The 22,457-nt window shown below is 56.7% G+C and overlaps 1 protein-coding gene across 8 annotated transcripts in view; it reads left to right on the forward strand.

Moving 5' to 3' along the window:
- ARHGEF10L (Rho guanine nucleotide exchange factor 10 like) overlaps positions 1 to 22,457 on the forward strand; it is a gene marked incomplete at its 5' end in the record, with an annotated part of 143,137 nt that overhangs the window by 88,492 nt on the left and 32,188 nt on the right. For all 8 annotated transcript variants that reach the window (XM_079946359.1, XM_079946363.1, XM_079946362.1 and 5 more), the window contains 6 exons: positions 503 to 630; positions 1,975 to 2,075; positions 10,966 to 11,087; positions 17,125 to 17,211; positions 18,505 to 18,731; positions 20,368 to 20,522. In XM_079946359.1, the coding sequence (XP_079802485.1) occupies positions 503 to 630; positions 1,975 to 2,075; positions 10,966 to 11,087; positions 17,125 to 17,211; positions 18,505 to 18,731; positions 20,368 to 20,522 (820 nt within the window). The remainder of the gene's footprint in view (positions 1 to 502; positions 631 to 1,974; positions 2,076 to 10,965; positions 11,088 to 17,124; positions 17,212 to 18,504; positions 18,732 to 20,367; positions 20,523 to 22,457) is intronic.

Raw genomic sequence — 22,457 nt, forward strand, 5'->3', positions numbered from 1 at the left:
AGTGTGGGTGGGCTCCTCTCCTGCCCGGTCTCCCGATGTGCCCTGGCCTCTGGGCTCCCACTAGCAGCGGTACTGTCTGACGCTCCTGTCGCTACCTGGAAGTCTGGTGGGCGGCCTCTGGTTCGGGTTGAAGCTCTGGTTCGAGTTGAGCAGGGCCCGGCTATGGGCACTTTTTTTTTTTTTTTTCCGTTCTCTGCTCAGTGTCTGGTCTGTCCTGCAGCTCCTTCCCGAGCCTCGTCCCAGGCTGGAGAGGAAGCTGGCTGGGAGGGTGTGTCCCTCTCAAAGGAGGGGTGCCATGGAGGGGGGAAGGTCTGAACCAAGGCCTGGAGCCCGGGGAGTCGGCATCCCCCCACCGCTTGTGGCTGAGTGAGCCGCCCAGGTCGAGCTCCCGCACTGACCCTCGGCTCCTCTCCCCTTGGGGCCCCGACTGCTGTGGGATCTGGGGTGGCTTTCGGGGAGCCAGAGGGCTGTATGGTGACCTCCTTGGCCTCCTTGACCCTAGAACCTGAACATGACCGTGGCTCAAGACTGGTGCCTGGCCCTGCAGAGGCTTATGCGGGTGAAGGAGGAGGAGATCCACTCGGCCAACAAGTGCCGCCTCAGGCTCCTGCTTCCCGGGAAACCCGACAAGTGAGAGGAAGGGGGGCCTTGGAGAGGGGCGTCGGGACCAGCCTGCTTGCCAGCACTGCGGGGGTGGGCGTGGGCGTACACGCATCGTGGGCCGTGCCCGGCAAAGCATTTGACACAGAGCAGGTGCTCGTGGTCAAATGAATGAATGAATGAACGAACGACCTATCTGTACCTGGGGTGAGCCTGTCCTCTGTTAGGCTACTGGGACACCCCGCCAGCGGTTGGTAGACTGTGCAGTCCCCTGGGGCCAGGCCCTGGGTCCGCTCTCACGGATCCAGCCTCCCCACAAATGCTCCCGCAGGAGCTCACGCTCGGTCGACCCACAGCTGATGTTTGTGGAATTGATGCAGCGATGGGGAAGGCGATCTGTCTGATCCCCGCTCTACAGAGGAGGGAGGCGAGGCTCAGAAGTAGGTGGCAGAGCTGGGTTCTGAGGAGTCTGACTCCGAAGCCTAGGCTGGCGCAGTGAGGGGCTCAGAGCCCAGGTTTTGACCTCTCGGTTGGGCAGGGACAGTGTTACAAGCACAGTGGCTGCAGGGAAGGGGAGACTGGGGCGCTGTGGTCTGAGGCAGGTCCGGGAGGCAGGATGCGAGGCCCAGGACTGGAGTCTGAGGGTCAGCAGCCTGGAACCTTCTGGGTGCCCTCGCACAGTGGCTCACAGTGGCCTGCGGAGCGGCTCTCTCCCCTTCTCTGCGCCCCTGCCTCACCTTCCTGTCCACCTCCCGGGGGCTGGGATGGCTCACAGCGGGGAAATGGGCCCCGGAGAACAATGAAGGGGCTTCCGCTGCTCGAAGGTGAGATGACAGTGTGGTGACAACAGTGACCTCTGGCCACCCCAAGCCTGTGCATGCTGCCATTCATTCATTTTTTCATTCATTCATGTGTCCATTCAGGAGACATTTACCAGGAAAGTGCCCTGTGCCGGGTGCTGGGAACAGGCCCGAGTCAGAGGCTCCGGGTCAGGCGTGTGCAGGTGTCTGACGAGGCCTGTGGAGCCCTGACCAGGTGGGGCCCTGGAGGGCCTCTCGAGTCACAGCCTGCAGAGGGCCAGACCCCCCATGGCCTTGCTAGGCACCCACGCTGGGGTGCCTGGGCTGGGCTGGGGGCCACGGGCTGGTCGCTCGGGGGAGTTACCTGCCCCCTCCCCGGGGCTGTGGTGGGTGGAGGGAGCCCTCCCCCAGGGCACTGAGGCTTTGCCAGGCCACTGGCCTCTCTGGCCATGCTGTGGTGCTCTGCACAGACCTCGCTCTATCTCCAGGGCTGGTGGTTGGAGGGAAGAGCTGCGTACCTCCCGGGTGAGCCAGGCCCCGTTCCAGCACTCAAGCTCCTGCCCTCTCACCGCAGGTCCGGCCGCCCCATCAGCTTCATGGTGGTCTTCATCACCCCCAACCCCCTGAGCAAGATCTCCTGGGTCAACAGGTTGCACTTGGCCAAGATCGGACTCCGTGAGTAAAGCCCCGGGGGTCAAGAGTGCGGAGAGGGGAGGTCTGGGGAGTGTATATGTGAGTCAGAGGGCATCATCCAGTCTTGGGGGGCGGGGAGGCTTCTGAGTGGAGGGAGATGGTGCAGCGGAGAAACAACTGGGGCCAGAGGCTCTGCTTCGTGACCTTGGACACGTCACTTCCCCTCTCTGAGCCTCAGTTTCCCCATCTGTAAAATGGTGGGAGTTGACAGAAAGTAAATTAGTAGTTGCCAGGGGCCTGGGAGGAGGAGGGAATGGAGGGTCACCACTAAAGTTTTTTTTTTGGTGAGAGTGATGAAAATGTTCTCAGATTAGATAGTGGTGATGGTTGCCCAAGTCTGCGAATATACTAGAAACCAGTGAGATGTACTCTTTAAAGGGGTGGGTTTTATGGTAGCTGAATTATATCTCAATAAAACTGTTACATAAAGAATGATGCAGGTTAGACTAAATGATTCTCAAACAAAGGCCTCTTTATAATTCTTTTCTCCTATGCACCCCCTAATAATAGTACAGATAAATAATATTTATAGAGTGCTTCCTGTGTGGCAAGCATTTTTCTGAGCATTTTACATACATCTCTTTCATTTCACGTTCACAATAACTCTACGAGGAAAGTCTGTTGTGAATCCCTTTGTACAGCTGAGGATTCTGAGGCCCAGAGAGGTGCAGTGGCTTGCCTGAGGTCACACAGCAGGGAGGAGTTCAGAACCTGGGCAGTCGGCTCCCAGAGCCCACTCTCAACCCCTGTCCATTCTGCTTCCTCAAGTTAGTGGGCTTCTGTCTGCCAAACCACATTCATTAAATTATAATTACTTTGTGCTTTTTTTGAATTGGCAAAAGGCCTAGTTTCTTGCCGATCAGGACCGTTATTTGCTGTGACCTACTAGAATTCCCATTTGCCGATTCCAGTCAATAGCAGTGATTTCTGGGTTTTGTTTGTTTTTATTTCTGGCGTGATCTTTATCTAGATAAATATGTATTTCTGATAGATTTTAAAACATTTCTGGAAGGGAGTCAGGACCTTCGTCAATGGCTTTCATCAATTAAAAAGCTATTTATTGGGCTTCCCTGGTGGCGCAGTGGTTGAGAGTCCGCCTGCCGATGCAGGGGACACGGGTTCATGCCCCGGTCCGGGAAGATCCCACATGCCGCGAAGCAGCTGGGCCCGTGAGCCATGGCTGCTGAGCCTGCGCGTCCGGAGCCTGTGCTCCGCAATGGGAGAGGCCGCAACAGTGAGAGGCCTGCGTACCGCAAAAAAACAAAACAAAACAAAAAAAACTATTTATTGAATCTCTACAGTAATTTTAGGCATAGGGGAAAAGAACAATAACAAAAACAGAAAGGTCCCTGTTCTCAAGGAACTTACAGTTTATGAGGGGCAGGCAGAGATTTACATGAGGAACAAATCAACAGGGAGGGGTTGGTGCTGTGAGGGGGTAGAGCTGGATGCGTGACTGACACCGAGCCTGGGGGCCGGGACTGCTGTCAGGGAGGGCCTCTGAGGAGGTGACGTCTGAAGCTGTGCAGAGGTCTGGGTAAAGCGATCCAGGCTTTGGAACAGCAAGTGCAAAGGTCCTGAGGTAGCCAGAGTTGGTGAATGGTGGGGTGTGGGGGGAAACAGGTGGCAGTGGGGAGCAGGTTTTCCAGAAAGCCAGGGTGAGGTGCGTGGAGCTCTTTCTTGACGCGTGGGGCTGTGGGTTGCAGAGCTGAGAGAACTGGACAGCGGTGTGAACTGATTTCTATTTAAGTGGATCGTTCTGGCTGCTGCTCGGAGAGAGGCATGTGGAGACTGGGGAGGGAAACGGGGAAGAGGCTGTGGCTTTGGAGGAGCCGGCATCAGAGCCTTCTGCTCCGCCAGCCCCTTCTTGGATCGGGTGTTGACATCGCACAATCCTCCGCTGGATGTTTCTGGGCGACCAGGAGGCCTGCGGAGGGTGGAGGAAGGGTTTTAGGTAGAGGCTGCCCCGGCCCTGGCAGAGGGCTTCGGAGATTCCAGCCGAGGAAAGGTTAAGGTGGCCTGCCCGCTGGGCCTCGGGCCACCCGCTCCGCTCTGTCCCCTTCCTGTGGAGCAGTGCGTCTAGGGCAAGCTCCCGAGCCCCGTTTGTACACCCGCTAAAGGCAGGTGCATGTCCCGTTTGAAGCCCAGACGCTTTGCCGAGTGGGCCTTGGCGCTGGTGGGAGGGGAGCCTACAGATGTGAGCATCTCTGTTCTTGGCGGCCTGTGAAGACACTCGGCTGCCTTATCTCCACATGGTTTCGCTGCAGCAAAAGTTTTAATGGAAAGAGAGTCATTTGAAATCTTATTTGAATGCCTGGGTTCCCCTGGGGCCTGAATAATCTGTTTCTTCTATTTTGCCAGTTTTTTTTTATCTTCAGTGCCTGGTGCCGAGGAAAACAATATGAGTCCATTAGAAATAGGCCCGTTAGAAATAGAACCGTTAAAAACATTTATGCACAAAGGATGTTATTCTTTTAATTTTTTTTTTTCTGCGTCTTTCTCTCTCCCTGACTCCAGCGTGCTGAGATCGTAATCCACTAAAGATTGGGAAAGAGAGGGCTGGAGTTGGGGGTGCCTGGCATCCGAGAGGGTGGGGCCAGTTCTGTCCCTTGGGAGGGCAGGGGTCCTGGGGAATCTGGGGACCCAGTTTACATCCCAGTGTGGCCACTGCTGTGCTGTGCGGCCTGAGAAGGGCAGGCTTCCTCAGTAACTTGGCCTAGAGTTCCACGGGCCTTTTCCCTGTTGCATTGCGGGATCTTAGCACTGCATGAAATGGGGCCAGACAGCGTGGATTCAGTTCCCGGTTCTGCCGCTTGCCAGCTCCGAGATCTTGGGCAAACGATTTCACCTCTGCATGCCTTGGATTCTCCATCAGAAAATGGGGATATTCATAGGGTATCTTGTGAGCATATGGGGAGATGGTGCCTGGAAGGCGCCTGGCAGACCGGAGAAGCTCCTAGGAAAGGGGTGTCTGCATCTCACAGTAGGGAAGTGACTGGCCTGGGGTCACATGACATTTAGTATTGTGCCAGGATGCCCTCCCCCTCTCTCTGCCAATTAGTCTCTGTTCATTAAGGCTCCAGAAAAGAGATGCAGATAGGAGGCTCCAAGGGTGGGGATGGGGAAAGGGGAGATTGGGGCTTCCAGCTCTACCTTCCCGTGTCCCCCCCACAACCCTTACAGCTCTAAGTGCTGCATCCCTGGCCCAGGGACCCCTGCAGCCTCTCCCCCCATGGCCCTCCTGGTTCCCACCCCTGGAGGACCTGGGCTGGGCAGGCCCCAGGCTAATCCCACGCTCCCAGGGACAGGTCCTCGCTGGGCGTGGCCTGGCTGGCTCTCCCCACTGCCTGTGGCTTGGTTAGTTTTCCAGCCTTCATTCCTCACAGTAACACTGACGTGCCACCTTATGACGGATCTGGTTGCGGAGTCCTGAGCGTGGCCCAGGCTGCGTGCCGCCGAACGTGTTCCAACCCTCATCTCTCATCTCCGTTAGCCCTCAACCGTCCCAGAGCCAGGGACCTGCCCAAGCCCTTGGCCGGAAGTGGTAGGTCTGCTCTCCAGGAGGGGAACCGAGGGTACTGGCCCAGGAGCCCGACTTGGGTTTTACCCCAGCTGGGTGATCACGGCCACTGCCTGGCCTCCCTGGACCCCGGCGTCTCTCTCTGCAGGATAAGATGCATGCTGAGGTCCCAGCATGTCTGTGGCCATGGCCAGGAGCATCTCCGTGGTGCTGCGAAGTGTGAGAGGGGCCTTGGATTTAAGAAGGAAGAGAAGGGCAGTCCAGACTGTCCGCCGGGGCAGCAGTGGCAGGAAGGGCACGGTGCTGGGACTCAGGAGGCGTTTGGGAGGCAGGCGGGGCGGGAGAAGCAGGGCAGGGCCAGCGCAGGTGGTGGGCTCAGCCCAGCGGCGGTGGGTGGTCTGACCTCAGGCACCGTAAGCGGCAGCTTTTCAACCGTGAGGACGGTGGTCATAACGGGTACTATTCCTTGAGTGCCTGGTGTACACTGGGTACTAAATATAGTCTTTCCAGTGCTCACAACAACTCCAAATGGTTGGAATTATTTCCCCCATTTTCCAGACGAGGCCCCAGGCTAGGAGAGGTTAAGTGCCCAGCCCTGTACCCCGCAGGGCCCTTCTGGCAGAGTCGGCTTCCTGCAGCCGGCGGGTGGTCCTGAGGGTTCAGGGGGTGGGGGGAGCGAGCGGGGACGTGGGCTCCAGCCCTGGAGCTGCTCCCACTGCCCCCTGGAGTACTCTCGAGTTCGGTGGGTGCTGGCAAACAGAGCTGGATGCTAAATAAGCCCCCACTTAACGTCAGTTGGAAACCGCAGCTTTGCCCCTGGTGCCTGTTCTTAGTGTCGCTTATCCCAAGCGGGCTTTCAATTTCCAGTGATAACAGCCTTCCCATGTGGTCTCAGCCGCTCTGGTTTTGTGAGGGGAACAATGGCAGTGGCAGATGGGGAACAACAACTCCAGTTTCTTTTAACGTTCCCAGTCGCAGGCAGGGAAGGCACCATCTGAAACCAGAAGGTCAGATCATTAAAGGAACGTATAGTGATAAATTGTCAGGACTTGATGGGCTGTGGGTGCGCGGCGAGAGGAGAGGGATGAGCTCGGGGCGACGTGGTGACGGGCGGGCACGGGGGCTTATCTCCACCCGCTGAGCTCCAGGCTAGCAGGTGGACTTGACTGCTCTCTCGGGCTCCTGCCCCTGGGGAGGCGAGGGTCTGTGTGACTGTAAGCTCCTTGAGAGCAGGGCCTGACTCTCCAATCTCGATCATCTTTGTTCACTGCCCAGAGCCTTGTCCAAGAGGCAGCGCGGTGGCTGTGATGTGAGCTCCTGCCAAGGAGAAGTGGTGTCCCCCAGGGCGGGTGGGCTTGTCTCGGCTGTCACGGCCGGGCCGCAGGCGCTGTGCAAGGTGCCCCAGAGGTTAGTTGCTTGGCTCCTGGACTCCCCGACCTCCGTTTCCCCAGTGTAGACGGGGATGGGAACTCCGACTTGCCCTGGTGGCTGTGGGATGACGTGCGGGACAGAGCTTTGTAAACTGTGAAGTGCGGCGCGCACAGCCGTTCTGTTTCGGTGATGCCCATCCCGTGCCATCGTTGTACTTTCCTTGATGGCCTCTCTTCCTCGGTGGCGGGAACCAGGTTTCATGCGACTCTGTCTCCAGGGCTCAGTGGGGCAGAGGGCCTGACACCAGGGACGCCTCTGGCCCGTTTAGGGAGGGAGCTCCCTGTCCAGCGCCTCCACGGCTTGCGGGGGTGGGGCAGGCACCGGAGCCTCTGCGGAGCCAGCTGTTCACAAAATAATTTCTGACATTTGCGGATGTCTTCATCTTCTCAAAGAGCCTCCGCACCTGCCCCCGCATTCCGGCTCCTTTCTGCTGTGACCTACACGCAGACCTAAACGGCATTTTTAAAGCCCCTTTATTGCGGTGTGATTGACATACAAAGAGCTGTCCATATTTCAGGAATACAACTTGATGGCTTTGGAGGTAAGCATACCCCTGTGAACTCCATCGCCACAGTCTACGCCACAAACAAACCCACCCTCTGAAAAGCTCCCTCCTGCCCTCTTCCTTATTATTGTTATTTTTTCTGTGTGTGATAAGCCCGCTTAACATCAGATCTATCCTCTTAGCCAATCTTTAAGCACGTCATACAGAATTGTTAGCTATAGGCTGTACAGATAATCTCTAGGATTCACTCACCTTGTAAAAGCAAAGCTTCGTACCCTTGGATTGGTTCCTCCTGTTCCCCCCACCCACAGTTGACCATATTTCTGCAGTGTTGCTCTGTGCTGGCTGGGGGTTGGGGGTGGTGACTGCTCTTGGTGGCCATCATTCCGATTTGACAAATCTGGAAAATGAGGCTCCAGGAAGAGACTGTGTTCATGCCACACAAGGGTGTTGATGGTCTGCTGTGTGTCCAGCGCCATGTGAGGGGTTTGGAGGGTACGGAAGGAGACGGTGTGGAAGGTTTCAGCCGTCATGGAACGTGGGCGTTGTAGGGGAGCCTCTGGGCACACAAGCACGATGAAACACTCACATGTGCACACGCACGCACGCACATATACATGTGCACTAGCGCACGCGCGGGAGGAAAAAAGAGACAAGCCAGAAAAAGAGCTGGAAATTGTGGTCAGGGCCATTACACACACCAATAGGGGCCGAGACAGAAAGTGATGGAGGTGGGGGATGGGATGATGGTCAGTTAAGGCCTTTCCGAGAAGGTGGAGGCGTAACCTAAGCCTCGCAGAGGAGCAGAGCCAGCCCTGGAGAGAGCTGAGTGCAGCCTTCCAGGCAGAGGGAGCTTTCCGGGCTCGTCCCGTTTAAGTTGCTGAGGAAAGCGTAGCATGGTGGAGCCTGCAGCCGAGGGATGAGGCTGAGAGGGAAGGAGGGTTCTTGCAGCTCTTGTGGAAGAGTTTGGATTTTATTCCAACTAGTCGGGGACTCAGTAGGCATTTTTAAGCAGGGGAACAACGAGGTCCAGGGGAAGTTTAGCAGGATGGCTCTGGCTGCTGTGGGGAGGACCAACTGTAGCGGGGAGTAGTGAGTACAGAAAGACTGGTCAGGAGGTCCCCATGTGGTGGCGGGGCACCCTTGGGCTGAGCTGACCCTCCCTCCTTGTAGCTGAGTAGATGTGTGTGGTGGGGGGGGAAGGCTGCCGTTGGACCCTTTGATTGGTGACCTCTCCTCCCATCTCCAAAGCTCTAGGCACCGCTCATCTTGATGTCATTGCGTTAAGTGGCCCCTCTCACCTGGGGTGCCCTGTCCAGTGCCTCTGGCTCTTCGGGGCAGAGTACCTCCTCATTGTCTAGTGTCACCATGTCCAGGGTCATTCATGCCCAGGGGTGTCACTGGGGGTCTGATTGCTGGAAGATTGCCTGGTTTAGTGCAAAGAACTCAGCCTGTCAGTCAGACAGACCTAGGTCCGCATGTGGGTTTTGCCATCTAGCCGTGCACGTGACTTACTTAATTGTCAGTCTCATCATCTATAAGGTGAAAATTGTTATTCTGACTGTGCTTGGTTATTGTGAAAACCAGCCAGGGAGCATATGTAAAGCACTCAGAGTGTGCCTGACGCCTGGGCACATACTGGGCGTGTCTGAGCTGCGCCCTGCCCCTGCCGTCATGGGATCCCTGGAGGGCAGGCATCAGATGGAGTATAAAGAATATGGGCTTCTTAGCAGGGAGAGTTCCTCAGGAGAGATGGTGGTTTACTCACTTGCTCACTCGTTCATTCTTTCAATCCGTGTTCGCTGAGCACTTACTATGTGTGGGCAGCGTGCTGGGTGCCAGAGAGATAGTGGTGGACAAGACAACCCAGATCCCTACTGCTTTGAACTTACATTCTACAGACATATAGAGACAGACCGTAAGCAAGGAAACAGAAAACATGATTTTTGATTGTGAAAGCTGTATGGGAAATAAGACAGGGTGTTTAGTGTGGTTTCTGGGAGAAGGGGGCCATTGTAGCCAGGGTGGTCAGGGAGGACTTCTTGGAGGTGGTGGCGTGTGAGGGAGCCTAGACCCATGTGAAGGAGACTCCACAGAAAATGTGGTTGAGCAGATGCTCTTGAGCGCAGCAGTCTCCAGGTGAGGGTCCAGGGTCCAGGCTTGGCTTGGGCCTGAGCAGCATGTGCACTTCCTTTTTTTTTTTTTTTTTAACTTATAAATTTATTTATTTTTGGCTGCATTGGGTCTGTTGCTGTGCGCAGGCTTTCTCTAGTTGCGGCGAGCGGGGGCTACTCTTCGTTGTGGTGCGCGGGCTTCTCGTTGCGGTGGCTTCGCTTGTTGCGGAACATGGGCTCTAGGCGGGTTTCAGTAGTTGTGGCTCGTGGGCTCTGGAGCGCAGGCTCAGTAGTTGTGGTGCATGGGCTTAGTAGCTCCACGGCATGTGGGGTCTTCTTGGATCAGGGCTCCAACCCGTGTCCCCTGCATTGGCAGGCGGATTCTTAACCACTGCCCCACCAGGAAAGCCCAGCATGTGCACTTCTAACAGGCTACCAGGGGCTTCAATGCCAGCGCGACTGGGGGACCTGGAGGCAGGTGACCTCCTAGGTTTCAGGGTAGGTCTTAAAGGGAGCAGGAGAGGGAGTCTTCCTCTTGACCATCGTCATCACAGGTATAAAAGTGTCATGGCTGGGCTTCCCTGGTGGCGCAGTGGTTGAGAGTCCGCTGCCGATGCGGGGGACACGGGTTCGTGCCCCGGTCCGGGAAGATCCCACGTGCCGCGGAGCGGCTGAGCCCGTGAGCTATGGCCGCTGAGCCTGCGCGTCCGGAGCCTGTGCTCCGCAATGGGAGAGGCCACAGCAGTGAGAGGCCCGCGTACCGCAAAACAAAAAAAAAAAAAAAAAAAGTGTCATGGCTGGGCTGTCACAATCCAAAAACCTCTTGTCCGCCTGCTTGTTTTTGGCCGCCTCCCACCTCTAGAAGATAAGGTCAAGGTAGCAGGGGCCTGGACTGTGCCCAGTGTCTTAATGCCTTTTGAAACCCTGTCACATGTGCTATTTCACTGGATCCTCGCAGCAACTGCAGGATGAAGGCATTTTCATCGTCCCTATTTCATAGGTGAAGAAATCGAGGCTCAGAGTTGGGCGGATTTGCACAAGGCTGCTCAGTGAGAAGGTGGGCAAGCTGGGACTGAAGCCTCAGGTTTCCCGACTCCCAGCCTGGGACCCATGGCTGTGACCGTAGAGTGAGGCTGGATTTCATCTCACTGGGCAGGCGTGGCGCTGGGGGAGCGGCTGGCTGGGTCCGTGGGGCATGCGGGCCAGGCCTCTGGGGCCCGCGGTGGCTTCCTGGGCTTTCAGGAAGTCCTCTTGGTCCTCGCTCTCTGACCAGCTCCTCCCACCTCCTTCCTCTTGCCACAGGGGAGGAGAACCAGCCGGGCTGGCTGTGTCCGGACGAGGACAAGAAGAGCAAAGCCCCATTCTGGTGCCCAATCCTGGCTTGCTGCATCCCCGCCTTCTCTTCCCGGGGCCTCAGCCTGCAGGTGAGTGGCACGCGTCTTGCTGAGCCCACCATGAAGGTGGCTCCTGGGACAACCAGGGTTTCCATGGGTGCCCACAGCAGGGGAGGCCTGGCTTCCAGCTTCAGCTTCTAGACCTCTTGCTGATGGAGTTGATCGAGCCTTTTTGTTGTTCTCAGAGTCAGCTTTCCCCCCCAGAAAAGGGGGCAGATGCCCTCTGTGGGTCATTGAACAGAAAATTCCATCATTTTGAGCTAACAAATAGCAATGATCTCATCAGTTGATGGCGTGACTCCAGCTCAGAAGATAGACTGTAATAGGCCCACCTGGCCGCGCCAGGCTTTGTGGGTTTCACCCTTTATGATGCTGCCGTGGGGCAGTCAGCTTTGGCTCCACAGCCATCATGCCTCTTGGTGCTTTGCTGTCACTGTCTTGTTTTAATATTTATAAGAACCCCATGAATAGATGTTTCTAGATCTGTCTCACAGGTAAGGAAGCTAAGGCTCAGACAGGTGACGTGATTTTTCTAAAGAAAACAACACCGCCGGTAAGGATGAGTGAGTTGTAGGAATTGGAACCTTGCTGACTCCAGCGCCGCAGGTTGTAACCACAAGGATGTCCACTTCCAATGGCATCTGTCCCCGATGTCCCGGCTGAGCTCATCCCTCCACCTGGAGTCGTTACTGCCCATTCCCCTCCCAAGGAGATGAGGTCATCTGAGCTCCAGGGAGGGGACCTAAGCCCAGGTGAATCCCCAAGAGACAAACCGGGCTGTAGATAGGGGCTCTAAACAGCTAAAATACCCGTGAGATGCCAATTCATTCATTCATCCATTCTGCATATAATTTTTGAGGACCTGCTGTGTGCCAGGCTCTGTGCCAGACACTGGGAATATGGTGGTGACCAAAACATACAAGGTTCCTGCCTACATGTAACTTTCAATCTAGAGGAGAGACAGGTAATACCCCCCCGCCCCGGCAAACAAAAGCAAACAGAAAAGAGTGCTGTGTGTTACAAAGAAAATAAATCCAATATAATAGATACAGAGATGGGGCCACGGAGTTAGGGGGTCAGAGAGGGCCTCTCAGAGGAGGTGGCATTTAAAGTGAGCCCCGGGGCTTCCCTGGTGGCGCAGTGGTTGAGAGTCTGCCTGCCGATGCAGGGGACGCGGGTTCGTGCCCCGGTCCGGGAGGATCCCACATGCCGCGGAGCGGCTGGGCCCGTGAGCCATGGCCGCTGAGCCTGCGCATCCGGAGCCTGTGCTCCGCAACGGGAGAGGCCACAACGGTGGGAGGCCCGTGTACCACAAAAAAAAAAAAAAAGAAAAAAGTGAGCCCGGAATGGCGAGGAGGATCCAACCCCTTGAGGCCCCAGGGGGAGAATATTTCAAATATTGACAAGACAAGGCAGACTGACACAAAAGCCCATGATAGGGGTGGTTGGGGCAGTTGGCATGGCTGTAGCTCAGTGAGCTGGGAGGGGAGGCCCAATGGTGGGTGAGCTGGGCCACACCGGACTCGCAGGCTGGGTCAGGTTTGGATTTCATTCTTGGCAACGGAAAGCCAAGCATGGCTCCAAGCAGGGGACTGGCACGATCTGGTTTATATTTTGGAAGGATCATCTGATCCTTCTGGCTTTTGTGTGGGAGTGAACCATGGGCACGGAGGGAGCCGGGCTGGAGACCAAGAGCCCGGAGCAGAGCTTGGCGCTGGGGTCCTGCTGAGATGGGGTGGGACTTGGTGCAGGTGGAGGCTGGGGAGGAGGCCAGGCTGGAGGCCGGGGTGGGCTAGCGCGAGACGAGTGAGGCACTCATGGTCGAAATAAGTGATATTTTCACACAATACTTAAAAAGAATCAGACCAGCAAACTGTGGCCCTGGTTTGCCGACTTTTTTTGGTAAATAAAGAGCCAGCATTAGGGTGAGGCAGGGTCAGGTCCTGTCTTTATTTAAACTCTTAGTAATTGTTCACTATGGATTTTTTTTTTTTGCATTTTTATTGTAAACAAATCGTGTTAAAATATTTTCTTGATTGTGTTAAAATATATCTCTGAGTGTTCGGGCCCCGCTGAAGATGCGCCCCTGGGATGAGTGCCCCGCTCTCCTCACCCTGGTCCCGGCCCTGGTGGGCAGACACTGGGGCCGCGCTCTGGGGTAGGAATGGCTGAACTGGTGAGAGATTAGACGGGGGCTGAGGCTGCGGGAGAGGACGGATGAGCTGAGTATTTGGCCTGCGCTCCCGAAAGCTGGTGTCAGCGGCGTGGGCTGCTGTTTCCTGTTCCACAGCCTGATTTAGGGATTCAGCGAGAGAGGCTGGGTCAGGTTCCCAGCACTGAGCTTGACTGGTGGCGGGTGCTCAGTGGACAGTGGCCGTAATAACAACAACAACAATAACAGCAACAGCGATATGACTTAAAGTCCTTTAGTCTTGACAACTTGGGGTCAGGCCCTTCCCAGAGGCATCTGTGCCAGGTTCCGTTCTGGGCATTTCCCAGCGATGAACTCTGATCCCCGCAGCTGCCCTCAGAGGAGGGGCTGCTACTCCTTGCGGCTGAGAGAAGGGATTCAGGAATGATAACTTGCCCGCTGGGCAAGGAGGGTTTTCTTGCCCCCTGCCCGATCCTGTTCCTTCCCGCCGCTCCCTGGGGCTTGGCTGGCATGTGCCCCAGCGCGATCGCCCCACCAAACAGTCCCGGCCTTTGTAGGACTTCAGTCCTTATTTATTGATAACGGGAGGCTCTTACCTCCTGGGGGTTGCCTGTGGGCCTCGCGGTGGGGACGGTTCAGGTCGCCCCTGCCTGCGGCTCTCCTGGCCCTAGCGCATCCCGTGGAGAAGGACTTCTGGGGTGGGGAATGGATTGTCCCATCTCCCCCCGGGGCCTTGGGCCTCTGGGGAATACAGGACGCGGGCCCATGCCCTGACAGGCCGCACGGGGTGGTGGGGTCACAGACAGGCCGCTGCCTCCGGGGCCTCCCTGCAAGAAACGCCCACCTGAGCGGGCAGCCATCTGCCTCCTCTCCCTGGGGGAACTTGGGCCTCAGAGTCTCCTCATGTGAAGCCCATGGGGCTGGGGCCGTGTAGGCTGGAAACGTCCTCAGCCCCCTCCCAGCCCGCTGCCCGACCTCTCCTGAGGAGCACCACCCTCCGCCCCGCCCCCGAGGGATCCAAGGGAGCTGTGAGGGAATCCCCGCGAGTGATGGGCCCGTGGAGCTCCCGAGGGACTTATCAGAGCCTGCATGTCCCCATTTGGGCCCCAAGACACCGTGCCCTCTGCTTGCACCTGCCTCCCACCCCGGACCAGACACATGTGCCCATCGGCTCCGTGCCGGCAGCAGGTGGATTAGGGCCTTGAGCTCCAGGGCCTTGTCCAATTACCGCGAACAGATGTGAGCGTGTGGGTCCCTGCCTACACCTCTCCCCAGGCCCAGTCCCGGGGGTCCAGGACTCGGGCTCCGCGGCTGGCCCGACGAGAGCAGCAGCCGAGGCTGTTCTCCCGGAAAGGCTTGTTATTCCAACCCCTCTCCCAGCGTAGATGAGCTCAGACCTCTTGTACTGCCAGCCAGATGGGGGGGTGTGCTGGGTTCTTTCTCTCAAGGGAGCGGGGATGCTGGGCTTGAAGGAAAGAGCATCTCTCCTCTCGGTGCTGAGGATGGCCGGTCCCCATGCTGGGCTGCACCATGGCCTTCAGACTCATCAGGGAATTGCTTGGGGGAGGGAAAGAGCACCCACGGGAGCCACCCTGCCCTGGGTCTGAATCCCAGCTCTGCACGTCCCAGCTGTGTCTTCAGTGCGTAAACTGGGGTGGCCGTGGTGCCTCCCTGATTGGGTCATAGTGAGGGTTAAATGATACGATTCTTGTCAAATGCTTACTGTCTGCTGTGTGCCCTGCCTTCGGAGTTCAAGAATTGGAAGCAAATATTTGAGGACATCTTGGTCCCCAGGAAGGAAAAGTCACTGGTGTCTGTTTTGGGGGGTTTGCGATAGCCTGACTGTCAGGTGTTGGGAGGTTCTTCTTGAACCTGGGCTCCATCTGAGGTGTAAGCCTCTCCCTGGAGGGCAAGGGGGGTGAGAAGGGGAGGGCTCAGTGCAAACCCCTTCTCCCTTGGGCTGAGGTCCAGTTAGAGGCCTGGCTGGGGACAGGGCCTTGGGGAGGGGGTGGGTGCCCACTCTGGGGAGCTTTGACACGCAAGCATCTTGGGGGCCTGGGGGCTGCATCCCAGAGCTGCAGAGGGTCTTGTCGGCAGGCTTGCCTAGGCCTCAGTACACTAGCTAAGTGGGCTCTGTCCTGGCTGTCACCCTCCATCCGCCAGAATTGCTGTTCGTGGGTCCCTGGCTCCTAACTGTGTGTCACAGTGGCTCATGTGGAATAGCCCCTCCCCCATAGTGTTCTGCTGACAGTGTTACTGCTTAGTGAGTGCTCACGCATCCCACAGGAAGTCCTCGTAAGCAGTGGCCACTGCTGGGCTTCATGTCCACCATCTCTAGTCCCCAAGGCCATCCTGACAGGATGTCAAGGTCCCCATGACCATGAAGAACGGGTTTGTGGGGTCACCCAGCTGGTAGCATCCGAGCTGGACTGGAGCCCGCTGGCTGCGTCCAAAGCTGGCCTCCTTTCTACAGCCTGTGCTCTCCTCCGCTCTGTATGGGGCACCTTGATTTTGGGGAGTCGGCTTCCTGGCATGGACAGGACTTCTGGGTCCAGGGCCTTGCCCCTCCAGGGAGCCGTTTGAGTTTTTGCCATCGTCTTGGACCCAGGCTCTGTTGACCGGGCTGACATCCAGCCTGCTGGAGTTGCCATGGAAATGTCTGAGCCAGGGCTGCGGTTACCCCCTCCCTGTCTGAGAGGACAGGAGCAGCTGCGTGGCAGAAAGGGCCAGGCACCCAGCTGGATGTGGCCCCCCAAGAAGCGAAGTGATGGGGAACAGGGGGCTGAGGGTGCCCAGGAGGCCTGGCATAAGTTGTACCCCAGAGTGCCAAGGTCTCCAGCCTGGCAGTCTGGCCTCTGGGTAGAGTTCAGCCAGAAAGAGCGCTGGGCTGGGATTTGGAACTGAATTCCAGCCCCGACTCTGCCATTAACTTGCTGTGTGACCTTGAACCAGTCACATCCCCCCACCCACCAAACTTCAAGTTTGCCAACTCCTAAATGAGGGGGCTGGATGCGGTGACCTCTTTGGGTCCCCTCACCCATGGCCATTAGAGACTTTATTAGAATATTCTAGCAGGGCTGGGATTGGCCGGGCCCTCAGGACCAGCAGAGGGCAGCACCTGCCTGTCAAAAGGTCCAGCGGTGCTGCCTTTCTCCTGGGGGCACCTTGGAGCTCTCCTCACTCAGCCTCCTTCTCCTTAAGTCTGGTTGGAGTTTCCAGCAAGGCCCATGAAAGGGCCAGGCCATCTCCTCACATTGCTGTCCTGGCCAATGTGGACAGGGAGAGACAGACGGGCAGATCTGGCTCAGGAAACAGGCCCCAGAGAGCCACCAGAGGCACGGGGTTTGGGGTAGCGGATGCTCAAGGAGGAAGCGGCTGGTGGTTCTCAGTGACAACCCATCACAGACGGAGCCCCCAGACCGAGGACCCAGCCCTCCGGTCCTGGAGGGGTCGTCTGCGGAGGGGCTCTGTTGACCTGAGGATCCCCCTCCATTGTGCTTCCCTGGGGGATGCACTTGCGTCCCCGTGGCCCCGGGCAATTGCGTGTCTTCCGTGGGCCTCAGTTTCCCCGTTGGTAAAATATGGAGGGTGGGCATTAGTGGTTTTCAACAAATCTTATCCGGAAGTTGCCTGGTTTGAAAATCCCTCTGCTGGCCCAGAGTTTCATTCAGCCTCCTTTTGGCCAGAAGGTTCTAGGAGAGCGATGGTCAAGTGCGAGTGCATAGGAGCTGCCTGGGGAGGAACCTGCCCCCTTTCTGGCTCCACTCACAGGGGCCTCACTCGGGGCCTGAAGGGGACCCAGGAATCTGCAGGTTTAACAGCCCTTCGGGTGGTTCAGAACAAGGTCTTGCTGTCAAATGTCAGCATCTCAGTCACCTCGACACTTAACCCTGTGTGTGCCGTCTGTCTCTGCAGCTTGGGGCCCTGATCCACAGCCCTGTCAGCTGTCCCCTGCTGGGCTTCTCGGCTGTCAGCACCTCCCTTCCACAGGGCTACCTCTGGGTGAGTAACCCCCCAGGCCCAGCCAGGGATTCTGGCCTCAGGGCATGAGCAGGGAGGGTGGCACCTGGGGTGGGTGCTGGAGAAAGCTGCCTGCCTGTGGCCCCCATTTTCTGCACCTTCATCCAGCAAGGTCTTCCTGGGAACTTCTGTGCCAGGCTCTGTGCTCAGAGTTGGCAGGTGTGACCTCACCAGGGACAACAGAAAACCCTCACAAATAAGGGACAAATAAGCTCACTTATTTGTGAGCTTGGAAGTGGCCTTGGTGCCATGACGGAAATGAACGGGAAGCTGTGTGGAGTATGTGGACGGCAGGGTCTTCACTCCAGGAGTCAGGGGGCAGGGCCGCCCATCTCTCACGGAGATCCCAGCCCACCTTTCTGCCCCTGGGGTTCCTGGCAGAGCCTCCCTCGATTCAAATACGTGTTCCCCACCCCGCATGCTCCTGGTGTGCAGATGGTGGCCTCCCATAGATTCGCTGAGGTTCCAGCCTCACCACCCCTCTGGGCATCCTCTACTTCCTCTTGCTTATTCCTGTCTCCAGGTACTTAAGCAGGGAAACTCTGGCTCACCCTTCAGAGTTCAGCCCAAATGTCCCTTCTGAGGGTGATTTGTTCTTCACTGTTTCCTCAGTGTCTAGCACATGATGCATCCATCCATCCACCCATCCATCCATTATCCTTCCATCCATCCATCCATCCATTATCCTTCCATCCATCCATCCATCCATCCATCCATCCATCCATTATCCTTTCATCCATCCATCCATCCATCCATTATCCTTCCATCCATCCATCCATCCATTATCCTTTCATCCATCCATCCATCCATCCATTATCCTTCCATCCATCTATCCATCCATCCATCCATTATCCTTCCATCCATCCATCCACTCACCAAGTATATAATGAGTGCCTGCCGTGTGCTAGACACAGAGGTAGAACAGTGAACAGGACAGAGAAGGACATTTTAAAGTGCAGAGTGTTATGCTCACTATTTGTTGGTTGAAATTCACCCTGGAGATGAGGAAATAGAAAGCTGACCGGGTATCTAGTCCACCTTAGTTCTTTACGTGATTTCCTTTGGGCCCTGAATCTAACTTGTTGCCATGGCAGCTGGGACCGAGCGACCTTCAGTGACAGCAGGATATGTGTGGGCAGGAGGGGGGACGTTTCTCTTGACACCTAACCCCAGTGGCAAGTAGAAGTTCGGGACGGGTCCCTGGGAGGCAGGGGCTGAGCTCTGCCTCTGCTCTCATGGTTCTCACCTGATGGCCTCTCTGGGTCTCTGCCCCAGGTCGGGGGCGGGCAGGAAGGTGCAGGGGGCCAGGTCGAGATCTTCTCCCTGAACCGGCCCGCGCCCCGCACGGTCAAGTCCTTCCCGCTGGTGGCCCCTGTGCTCTGCATGGAGTACATTCCGGAGCCGGAGGAGGAGGAGAGCAGAGACGGAGACAAGAAGTGCTCGGCTGCTGACGCCTCGGCTGGAGTGCACCCCACCGTCTGCCTTGGGCTCCAGGACGGCAGGTTAGGGGCCTGGGGAGGAGGGGCTGGGAACAGCCTGGGGCAGGGCTGGGCAGGTGCATCGGAGGCTGTCCGTGTAGCTTTGGCTTGTCACCCACCAACATTCTCCACCCCTGGCTGAGAGCAGAAAGGGGGAACCAGGAGCTGCTTGCACTTTAACCAGGACCCTTCAGTGGCTGCTTCATGCAAGCTGGCTCCCTTCCGGGTAGTGTGGTACCGAGGGCAACGCTGACTTCAGTGTCAGCCAGAGCTGGGTTTGAATCTGCTATTTCCTCATGCCATTTAACCGCTCTGAGCCTCAGTTTCCTGTCTGTGAAGTGGGTGTTAGCATCCTTCCATGCAGGGCCGCGGTGAGAGTCCACTAGGACATGGGCCATGTGAAGCCTTTAGGTCCCTTCTCTGTAATTGACAGCATCCACCCAGCTATGGCCTCAGTTAGCTTTGCAGGGCGGGTAGGCGTCCTGGGTGTTCCCAGGTTATGAGACCTGCTGGCAGAGGGGGCTCCCCCAGTAAGACCCTCCCGGAGCTGGTAAGTCAGCAATACTTCCTTGCAGCAAGGGGCACTCCCGCCAGAGTTTAGCCTGCTGGAGGGTCCAGCCGTGTGGATGGAGGATGAATATTCATCCCACTTAAATGGAAGGTGAAGATGGTGATGAACAAGACCCTGAGATGGGCTACAGCCCCACGTCCTCCTCATAGCTCCAAGCTTTTCATGCCTGTCCTAGAGTCGGGGGAAGCGGGGAGAGAGGATGTTTCCTGAGCCCCTACTGTGTGCTGCTCCTTGAGCCAGGGGCTGTGAGCCTCACAGTAGCCCCACTATGAAGTGTTTCCCACACAAGCAGCTGGGGGAGGAGCTAAAAGCTAACATACGTAGAACCACCTTGGAGACACTAGAGGCTCTGTGATGTCCTGGTCTGGGTCCATGGAACCCAGGGGTCTGGTGAACACTCTTTGCTTTTAATGAGATCAAATTCAAACAACATAAAATTCACCACTTTAACCATTTTAAATCGTATAATTCAGTGGCTTCCGGTACATTCATGATGGGCAACAATCACCACTACATAGTTCTAGAACATTCTCACCAACCCCAAAAGAAACCCTGTATCAGCCCCCATTCCCTGCCTCCATCCCTGGGAACCACTAGTCCACTTCCCATTGCTCTGTATTTGTCTCTTCTGCACATTTCAGGCAAACGGAGTCACACAGTGTGTGGCCTCTTGTGCCTGGCTTCTCTCGCTCCCCATAACATTTTCAAGGTTCACCCACGTAGCATATCGGTGCTTCCTTCCTTTTCATGGCCGTGAGGTAGGCATCACGGCCCCGTTTCTTGGAGAGGACTGAGGCTCAGCGGTCCAGGGCAGTCAGCTGGATGGGCCCCGTCTCGATTCACCCTCGGGTCTGTGTGACCCTGAAAACTGTTCTCTTAGCCCGTCTATTGTGCTGCACCCAGAGCCCCCTGTTTTCCACGGGCACCATCCTCTGAAGGCCACCCATGGAAAAGTCCGAGCAGTGGCCTGTTCACACAGCAGGGAGGCTCGCTGAGCTTGGTTGGGGCAGCTCGGAGCCTCTCACCAGGAGGGCACGTGGGGAGTGGGCACCTGGGGGGCTAAGTGAGTCACCTGACCTCTCCCCACAGCATCCTGGTTTACAGCAGTGTGGACACGGGCACCCAGTGCCTGGCGACCTGCAGGAGCCCAGGCCTGCAGCCCGTGCTCTGCCTGCGACACAGCCCCTTCCACCTGTTTGCCGGCCTGCAGGATGGGACCCTCGCCGCGTACCCCGGAACCAGCGGTAAGGATGGGGGGCTGGGGGCGATGGGGGCAGCCCTGGGCCCTGACTGAGAGCCACATCCTGTACCACAGCGTCTATGGGAGGCAGGCCAGGGAGGCAGCTCAGAAAAAAATCGGGGAATCGAAGTGCTGGGGAGATTGGAGATCCCTGATCCCCACAGGAACGGGGTGCTCACTACCATACAGGCAACTCAGCCCATTGGCGGGAAACTCTGCTGGATGAGAGCAGGGTCTCTGGGCTCAGATAGATCTGGCTTCATGCCCACGCTCTGCCCTGATGACAGATGTGTCCATGGGCGAGCAGCTTCTCCTCTGTGCCTCAGTCTCCTCATCTGTAAAATGGGAATCATGGTAACACCCACAGCTCACGGGTACCTGTGGGGTAAAAGGTGCAGTGAAGGCAAAGCATAGGACCCGGCACAGCGAGTGCCCAGTGGGGTGAGGCATTTCAATCTCCATTACTTTATTAAGTCATCGACGGCACAGATAATAACGTCTGGAGAGCAAGGCTGACAGCGTTTGAGCTGCCGTTTGCCGGGATGGGGTGAAGTGCTCATGCAGGCGCGTTGTCTTCATTCTCGCCACGACCCTTGAGAACTGCCTCCCCTTTACGGATGCTGATGCTGAGACTCGGGGAGGGACACGAGTGCTGTGGTTCCCTGTCCCCTTGTGACTCGTTCAGCTCCCAGTCCAATGGCAAGGGCTGGGCAGAGCAGAGAGCTGCCCCCAGCACCTCCAGAGAGAGCTGATGTGCCGAAGCCTCAGCCTCCCTCCCCCTCCCACGCACCTCTAATTGCTGCGTCATCACAGCCTGTGGCAGGATTATAACCGGATATTTGTACTGAGGTTTTTTTTTTTGTTTTTTTTTTTGCCACTTGGCACTGTGTTGGTATTTTAAATTAGCTTTCAATAAGGCGTTTATAGTTTTTAATTAAAGGGGGTAGAGGGAGGGGGAAAAGTCCCTCTCACCATCAGACAGACTGTGCATGTGAATGTCAACATGGGCTCAGATTTTCGGAGATCTAGATCAGGGGTTCTCAGGGGCCTTTTACCCTGTGGCTCCCACGGGAGGCTGGGAGCCCTGCCCTGCCCGCGCTGGCTTCTCAGCCTCCAGTTCGGCTGCCTCCAGCCCTTTCCGTCTTGGTTCCTGACTCATCGGTTTGGGCGTCCGGGTTGGGAGGAGGCGAGGGGGTGTATCGGTTTGCTGGGGCTGCCATGGCAAAGTACCACAAACTGAGTGGTTTATACAGTGTAATGTATTGTTTCACATTCTGGAGGCTGGAAGTTCAAGATCAAGGTGTCAGCAGGGCCGTGCTCCCTCGGAATGCGCTGGGGAAGGATCTGTTCCTGGCCTCTCTCCCAGCTTTGGGTAGTTCCTTGGCTTGTGGCACCATAACCCCCATCTTCATGTGGGGTTCTCTTTGGGTGAGCCTGTGTCCAAATAGCCCTTTGGAATAAGAACCCCAGTCATATCGGATTAGGGGCCCACCCTCCTCAATATGACCTCGTCTTAACCAATTACAACTGCAACAACCCTGTTGCCAACCAAGGTCACGTTCTGAGGTACTAGGGGTTAAGACTTCAGTGACTGAAATTTGGGGGACACAATTCAACCCATAGGGGGATGGGGTCTAAGCATTGGCTTTCAGCCTGGGATTGGAGCCTGGTGGTTCGTCAGAACCAAAGGGGACCATCAGATGCCACACCCTCATATTCTGGGTGGGAAGGGACTGCCTAGAGTCCCACAGGTGAGCCGAGACCTGAACCTAAGGATCCTCCCTCCAGGGCTGGCTGGGTGCTCTCTTGCCTAGAGGAGGAGGTTGAGATGCTCCACTAGCTGTCCCACCTTGCAAACATTTGTCCCCCAACTATTTACTGAGCCGCTACTGTGCACCATGGATATGGTGGCCAGCAAACCAGATGTGAGCCCACCCTC

This window comes from Stenella coeruleoalba, assembly GCF_951394435.1.
Source record: "Stenella coeruleoalba genome assembly, chromosome: 1".
NCBI classification, from domain to species: domain Eukaryota; kingdom Metazoa; phylum Chordata; class Mammalia; order Artiodactyla; family Delphinidae; genus Stenella; species Stenella coeruleoalba.